We start from the raw sequence: 8,766 nt of genomic DNA on the forward strand, positions 1-8,766 counted from the left end.
TTCACCCTTGCTTCCTCCAATGTCACTCCACGTACGTATGTACAGAAAAAAATCGGGATCACAGCGCACCTTCGGGGCCGGAGAGTATACATTGCTGATGAAATTCTGCCTCAACTTGACGCGATGATGGCGTCAATGCGACCATCTCAGCTGGATGTTAGAGAGGTCGGTAATTAATTCGACTGGACCGTGCCCACGCCAGATCAGCTGGAGGGTACCGGTGCAGGTCGTCTCCAAGTTGAATCTCCCGCGCCTTGATTAGATTCTGCCGAGTTGGGTCGCGGTGGTACATCAAGCATATAAAAACAAATCGATCATTTCGAGTCAGCACCACAGATCGTTCAGCTTCCGTGTTCAAATAGTCACTTCGGTTCTACCAGCCCTCAACCAAAGATGAAGGTGAGTATTCGAGATTTTCACCCGAAAAGGATTATTAGGTATTCAAGGACCGGATTACATTGGTGTTTTTCAACAGTGCTTCGTTGTTCTCGTCATCGCTGCCATTTCACTGACCGCCGATGGATCAGTGCTGCCATGGTACTGGCCCGGACCATTGGCCATCCCAGCTCCAGCCGGACTGGCCATTCCCGGTGCCACAGTCATTCAGTCAAATCCCGCACCAGCTATCGTGGTGCCAGCACTTCCGGCTCCGATAACGGTTGATGCCTCCGGAGTACCCGCTGTGGTTGTCGCTCCTGCTCCAGCTGTTCCTGCAGTGGTTATAGCGGCTCCAGTTCCAGCTGCCACATCCGTTTCAGCCACTCGCGGAGCCGTTCACGTTGCTCCGCTGCCAGGACATGCGGTTTCACAACAACAACTGAACTTGGCTCCAGCCCCCGGCTCAGAATAAACTGGCGGCAGTCACCTCCGATGAAGTGCAATCAAAATACTCTAAACGGCCTCTCGCACGGTTCTGTTCAATCCTTTTCGGCGGTAGAACTTGTTCCTTCTAGTGGGATCGGAGTTCTGAAGCTGATTTGGTTTTTAATATTTTGTAAATTCCTTTGCAACTCGTTCCACAAATACACTTGAATAAATGGCAAACTTCGAATACGACAACTTTATTTAATGACTTTTTCATTGATATTTAAATGTTAATTTTGTCGTATAAGCTATGGCTATAGGGGACCGGTTCGGCACTTCATCTCATAGCTCCCATATTCATCCCATCAAAAACAGAACAATGAAAAGGAATTTAATTTGTTTCTTATTTTTGTGATTTTTTCAGCAGTGAGCATGCATGTTAGCAAAAAGAAGCGGCAAGATTGGTGCTGTATTTCTTTGTTTGCGATGAGATGAATATATGTTCAATAATACGGAATATATGTTCGGAATACGGAACAAGAAACTGATAGCACTCCCACGCGGGTCCGCGACGTTAGGCATAAGTACGTTAGGCAGAACGGACGTTAGGCATAATGTACGTTAGGCATAATGGACGTTAGGCATAACGGACGTTAGGCATAATGTAGGTTAGTCCATTATGCCTAACGTACATTAGGCCTAACGTCCGTTATGCCTAACGTCCATTATGCCTAACGTACTTATGCCTAACGTCTTTATGCCAAACGTACTTATGCCTAACGGGGTATACCCCTCCCACGCAAACCAACACCATCAACCCGAAGACTTCTGCTATCTGTTGGTGGTGTTGGTTTGCGTGGGAGTGATTAGCCGTTTTGGAAATTTGGTATTGATTTAAGAGAATAATTTCTTGAATCTAGTGCAGATTTTTTTAATCCATAGGAGCACATGGACATGTGAAAGCATATGGATTAAAGTCGACGCATCGTTGAGAGATTTTTGGAATTAAAAGTGCTGTGTTTTATGGCGTACATAATGTATTGATACTGTGCCCATCGTCCATCGTAGCTGAAGAGAATACAACAGACCAACCTATTTCAGAAAAAACGTCGGCAGTGATGCTATGAAGTGGAATAACTATTGTATCTGCAAATTGTGTTAGATAATCATATTCTATATAGAAGTGGTCAACCTTACGATGAACATTTTCATAGATAAACAGCCGTGAAACTATAAGGAAGAAGATAAAGGCAAAAAACATGGCAAGTGAAACTGAAGATGTTATCATACGGCTTTAGAGTGGAATCACAATGCTCAACGGATAACAAATTAAAATTCAGTGATAGGAGAATGAGTTTCGATGGACCACGTGATAAAAAAACGACCAGAATACTTCGTTGAAAGTTTTGTGCATATCCAATCCCTGTATAGAATCTATTCAACGAGTTTAAGACTCCTGCCCACATTGGACAAAGCTAGGTGCAAGAAGTGCGGTGCACTTCACGGATAAGGTAACGGCAGATAATGTTAACTTTGGATGTAACGTTGGCTCATCACGCAAATTAATTAATAATTTAGCGATAATACAAAGCAAGACCATGCTGAGGGTGGCTGGGTTCGATTCTCGGTGCCGGTCTAGGCAATTTTCGGATTGGAAATTGTCTTGACTTCCCTGGGCATAAATTCCTCCATGTTAGGGACGGATGATCATCGTCCGAGTGCCAGCGAGGGACTCTAAGTGGAACTGTGCATTATGGTCCACCGGAAATAAGGAGGAATGGTCCTCCGGAAATTCAGGGGGTTTGGTGTCAGGCCCTGCAAGCCAGCCAAAAAAAAACTTACGCAACGAACAATCAACAAGAGAGTACGGACCGGATTCATCGGCGAAGACCACTGCGACGAAAAGGGACTAGCGATTGGAAACTCGGTTCGTGGAACTGCAAATCTCTCAACTTCATCGGGAGCACACGCATACTCGCCGATGTGCTCAAGGACCGTGCATCGTAGCGCTGCAGGAGGTTTGTTGGAAGGGATCAATGGTGCGAACGTTTAGAGGTAATCATACCATCTACCAGAGCTGCGGCAACACACACGAGCGGGGAACAGCTTTCATAGTGATGGGCGATATGCAAAAGCGCGTGATCGGGTGGTGGCCGATCAATGAAAGAATATGCAGGTTGAGGATCAAAGGCCGGTTCTTCAACTTCAGCATAATCAACGTCCATAGCCCACACTCCGGAAGCACTGATGATGATAAGGACGCATTCTACGCGCAGCTAAACCGTGAGTACGAAAGGGGGGGCGTTAGATCGTGATAGGTCTCCAGATTGTGATCAACATTCAGGAATATTGATTTTTTCTGAACAAGAATATTTTTCAAGAACATGAAACTAAGAACATTACAAATTAGACAACTTTTTCCAAAATATATCGGCGATTATAATATCTATTGCAGGAGACTTTGCTACATCTAGTTGAATCGCCTACTGTTGGGCAATTCGGTATTAAGCATTTTTTGAATCTTATCATGGTAAAATCCCGTTACAACATTTGAAAGATAATGGCTACTAAGAACAAAATTGTATCAAAATAAGTTATAAAGATCACAATATGTTAAAATTGTGTTAAGTTTTAGTTATGTTCTTCTAGTCGGGTAATTGATTTCGCTGCCTCCAAGAATATGGCCATTCGCAGCACCTACTTCCAACACAGCCTTCAGTGTCGGTACACCTGGAGATCACCACTGCAGACAGAATCACAAATCGACCACGTTCTGATTGATGGACGGCACTTCTCCGACATTATCGACGTCAGGACATATCGTGGCGCTAACATCGACTCTGACCACTATCTGGTGATGGTTAATGCGCCCAAAACTATCCGTCATCTACAATGTTCGGTACCGACAACCGCCGCGGTACAACCTAGAGCGACTGAAGCAACCTGATGTCGCCACTGCATACGCGCAGCATCTCGAGGCAGCGTTGCCGGAAGAGGGTGAGCTCGATAGCTGGAATACAGTTAAAGCAGCCATTAATGACGCAGTGGAGAACAATTGTATAACATTTCATCGAAAACTATTTCGCGGAATTCATTTTCGCGGTTGAACATTTCGCGGAATAACATTTGGCGGTTTGAAACTTTTCGCGGTACGACATTTGGAGGTTTGTACCTTTTCGCCGCATGATTTTTGGCGGAATGTACAATTTCGCGGAATGCACCATTTCGTGGAATATTAATAATAATAGCTTTTGTTCAATCAGCATTCCTACAATTATCACCTGCGAGGGTCCTAAGCCAGGTTACCATATTTTTTTGCATTCGTTAAACACGAGATTTACACGTTCAAAGGCAGATACATGCATTCAAAGTAGACGTTACCCCTACTTTCGCCTTATACCGGGCCATTATCAACTCATTTCGCCTTATACCGGGCAGATGCATCCATTTAAAGAGGCGTTACCTCTGCCTTCGCCTTATTCCGGGCAGACGCGTTCTTTCAAAGAATGCATTATCAACTCCTTTCGCCTTATACCGGGCAAATGCATCAATTTAAAGAAGGCGTTACCCCTCCCTTCGCCTTATACCGGGCAGACGCGTTTTTATCGCGGCATTATTAACTCATTTCGTTTCGCCTTATAAAGGGCAGATATATCCATTTAAAGAAGGCGTTAACCCTCCCTCCGCAGGGCAGACGCGTTCTTTTAAAGAAGACATTATCAACTCCTTTCGCCTTATACCTGGCAGATGCATCCATTTTAAAAAGGCGTTACCTCTGCCTTCGCCTTATACCGGGCAGACGCATTCTTTTAAAGAAGGCATTATAAACTCCTTTCGCCTTATACCGGGCAGATGCATCAATTTAAAGAAGTCGCTACCCCTCCCTTCGCCTTACACCGGGCAGACGCGTTCTTATCGCGGCATTATCAACTCATTTCGCCTTATAAAGGGCAGATGCATCCATTCAAAGCAGGCGTTATCTCTGACTTCGCTTTATACCGGGCAGACACATTCTTTTAAAGAAGGCATTATCAGCTCCTTTCGCCTTATACTGAGCAGATGCATCCATTTAAAGAAAGCGTTACCCCTCCCTTCGCCTTATAAAAGGCAGATGCATCCATTTAAAGAAGGCGTTACACCTCCCTCCGCCATATACCGGGCAGACGCGTTCTTCTAAAGAAGGCATTTTAAACTCCTTTCGCCTTATACCGCGCAGATGCATCAATTTAAAGAAGGCGTTACCCCTCCGTTCGCCTTATACCAGGCAGACGCGTTCTTTTAAAGAAGGCATTAGCAACTCCTTATACCGGGCAGTAGATATGGTGGGGTTTCAGGTTTTGAAACTCGCAACCCGAATCGAACCCGAACCCGATGGGTTTGGGTTGGGTTTGAAAAATTAGTACAATATATAACGGGTTCAAAAAATAAAATACTGAAAATTATTTTATTAAGTTTTGTTAATTGTGAGGCTAGTTCGTTGTTTGTGCTTACATTTTTTTCAATTTAATGAGAACCAGAAAATATCTAGTTTGAATTTTCCGGGGAAAACTTTTGTGCGGGCTTAAATAATTAAATCATGTTGGGTTCGGGTCGAGTAGGGATTTACGAATGCAAAAATTTTCCGGAACGGGTCGTGTTCGGGTTTGAATTAAATCCAAAAAAGTTAGCCCGGATTTCATGTAATTAAGCAGAAATCGTTAAATATTTGAATGATAATTATTCTAATTGAATTCCGCCAAATGGCATTCCGCGGAATGATTTTCGGTGAAAAGGTACATTCCGCGAAAAAAGGTCTTTCGGAAAAAAGGTTCATTCCGCGAATTGTGTTTCGGAGAGTTGATACATTCCGCAAAACGCCGCACCGCGAAAAAAAAAATCCGCGAAATGTTTTTCGGCGAAGTAGTATACAACCGTGGAGAACCACGTCGGGTATGTGGGACGAAGTTGGCGGAACGATTGGTTCGACGAAGAGTGCAGACAGATTCTGGAGGAGAAAAACGCAGCGCGGGCGGTCGAGTTGCAGCAAGGTACCCGGCAGAACGTGGAACGCTGTCGGAAGCGGAGACAGCAGACCCATCTTTTTCAGGAGAAGAAACGCCGCCTGGAAGAAGCGGAGTGCGAGGAGATGGAACAGCTGTGCCGTTCTCAAGAAACACGCAAGTTCTACCAAGGCAGCGGAGGAGATGACCATCTACAAGAAAGGCGACAAGCTGGAGTGTGAGAACTTTGGAACAATCTCCATCCTCAATGCCGCCTACAAAGTGATATCCCAGATCATCTTTCGTCGCCTGTCTTCATTAGTGAATGAGTTCGTGGGAAGTTATCAAGCCGGCTTCGTTGACAGCCGCTCGACAACGGACTAGATCTTTACTGTACGGCAAATCCTTCAAAAATGCCGTGAATACCAGGTCCCAACGCATCATCTGTTCGTTGGTTTCAAGGCGGCATACGACAGTATAGACCGCATAGAGCTATGGAAAATTATGGACGTGAACAGCTTCCCTGGGAAGCTTACCAGACTGATCAAAGCAACGGTGGATGGTGTGCAAAACTGTGTGAAGATTTCGGGCGAACACTCCAGTTCGTTCGAATCGCGCCGGGGACTAAGACAAGGTGATGGACTTTCGTGCCTGTTGTTCATAATTGCGCTAGAAGGTGTCATGCGGAGAGCCGGGTGTAAAAGCCGGGGTACGATTTTCAACAGATCCAGTCAATTTATTTGCTTCGCGGATGACATGGACATGTCGGCCGAACATTTACAAAGGTGGCAGAACTAAACACCCGCCTGAAACGTGAAGCAATAAAAGTTGGACTGGTGGTGAATGTGTCAAAGACAAAGTACATGCTTGTGGGCGGAACCGAGCGCGACAGGGCCCGCCTGGGAAGCAGTGTTACGATAGACGGGGATACCTTCGAGGCGGTCGAGGAATTCGTCTACCTCGGATCCTTGCTAACGGCTGACAACAATGTTAGTCGTGAAATACGGCGCATCATCTGTTGAAGTCGGGCCTACTATGGGCTCCAGAAGAAACTGCGGTCAAAAAAGATTAGCCACCGCACCAAATGTGTCATGTACAAGACGCTAATAAGACCGGTTATCCTCTACGGATATGAAACATGGACGATGCTCGAGGAGGACTTGCAAGCACTCGGAGTATTCGAGAGACGGGTGCTTAGGACCGTCTTTAGCGGTGTGCACTGTGGAAGATGATGGTGTGTGGCGGCGAAGAATGAACCATGAGCTCGTTCAGCTCTACGGCGAACCCAGTATCCAGAAGGTAGCTAAAGCTGGAAGGGTACGATGGGCGGGCATGTTGCAAGAATGCCGGACAGCAACCCTGCAAAGATAATGTTCGCTTCTGATCCGGCAGATACGAGTCAACGTGGAGCGCAGCGAGCGAGATGGGCAGACCAGGTGCAAAACGACTTGACGAGCGTGGGGCGTATTCGAGGATGGAGAGATGCGGCCTCGAACCGTGAATTGTGGTGTCAAATTGTTGATTCAGTGTTATCTGTTTAGATGTAGACTAAATAAATGAAAGTGAATCCCTGGGTATCATCGTGCCAGCCTCATGGCTTAGAAACCTCGCAGTTAATAACTGTGGAAGTGCTTAATGAACACTAAGCTGCGAGGCGGATTATTCGCAGTGTGGGGAAGTAATGCAAATAAGAAGAAGAAGAAGAAAAAGAAGAATACATATTGATAAGAAAATTATTTTGAGCTTTTTAGTGGAATGTTTTCACCTGTCATAAGACGAGTTTATACAATCCCATTGAATTCCACCACTTAATTGTATCTTGACAGATACGTATTTCGACCTCAAAAGTAAGGCCGTCTTCAGTGTCTCGTACTTGACTCGACTCGAGTCGAGTCAAGTACGAGACACTGAAGACGGCCTTACTTTTGAGGTCGAAATACGTATCTGTCAAGATACAATTAAGTGGTGGAATTCAATGGGATTGTATAAACTCGTCTTATGACAGGTGAAGAATACATAGTTTTGTAGAGATATATTTATCACTCCTTCTTTAAAAAAGTGCAACAATCTTATTTCAGTAATATTACGCTAGATTCACGCACTTCTCAACTGATAAACGTTATAGACTTGCGTGAAAAATCACATTGACTCGGTTTTTAGTAGCCATCTTTCATTGACTTAAGCAAGCAGCCTGTACAAAAGTTTGTTCTTTTGCTCAATAAAAGAATTTTCTGAATGGACTTACCTGCTTTCGCACATTAGATAAACGGATAAAAACATCGCTATGTTAGATATCATTTTCATTTCACGATTTCCATTAGTATAGCAACGCGATTAACTAAAATATTTTAATACAATACTTGGGGCCATTGGAGCTAAATGGTAGCTTGCGCTTTCGATTTGTAGCCGAAACGATTAGTGTAGGTGAAACTCTCCAATCAAAAAATTATCCGATGCCTTCGAATAGTTTGCTGAATACCTTTGTAAAAACAGATAAATCTACTCAACGGTGAAGGTTCATTCGCAAATTACATAACGCTTAACTTGAAAGTTGTCAACCCACAAACACCCACTCGTATCGCTTTATGTATAGTAGTGTTCTGAAATTTTTATAGTCCTATACGCTCAGACAAGTACCTTTCTGCACCTTAAAATATTATGTACTTTGTGAACGCAATACCAACTTTTCAAAACGACTTATCTGCTTTTGTTAACAAAGATTAAAACGTCGATATGATAAACCGGAGAGCATTCCAACGCAAACCAACACCATCAACACGTAGGTGGAGGGATTGTACCCCGTTTGGCATAATGCCGTTTAGCATAAAGTCGTTTAGCATAATGGCTGTTTGGCATAATGGCCGTTTGGCATAACGGCCGTTTAGCATAATGGTCATTTGGCATAATTGTTGTTTGAGCTGTGTAATGGATAAGTAAGATTTGTTGAGCCATTCAGTTACGTGGTTTCCTTCATATGGGAAAT

General features: G+C 44.3%; 1 protein-coding gene across 1 annotated transcript; it reads left to right on the top strand.

Annotated features, from left to right (window-relative positions):
- Positions 1–246: 246 nt before the first annotated feature.
- On the top strand, positions 247–1,064 carry LOC134217797 (adult cuticle protein 1-like). Its single transcript, XM_062696613.1, has 2 exons — positions 247–399; positions 476–1,064. Exons 1-2 carry the CDS (start codon positions 394–396, stop codon positions 848–850), a joined length of 381 nt encoding a protein of 126 aa, XP_062552597.1. The 5' UTR covers positions 247–393; the 3' UTR covers positions 851–1,064.
- Positions 1,065–8,766: the final 7,702 nt, after the last annotated feature.

This window comes from Armigeres subalbatus, chromosome 2, assembly GCF_024139115.2.
Source record: "Armigeres subalbatus isolate Guangzhou_Male chromosome 2, GZ_Asu_2, whole genome shotgun sequence".
NCBI classification, from domain to species: Eukaryota; Metazoa; Arthropoda; class Insecta; order Diptera; family Culicidae; genus Armigeres; species Armigeres subalbatus.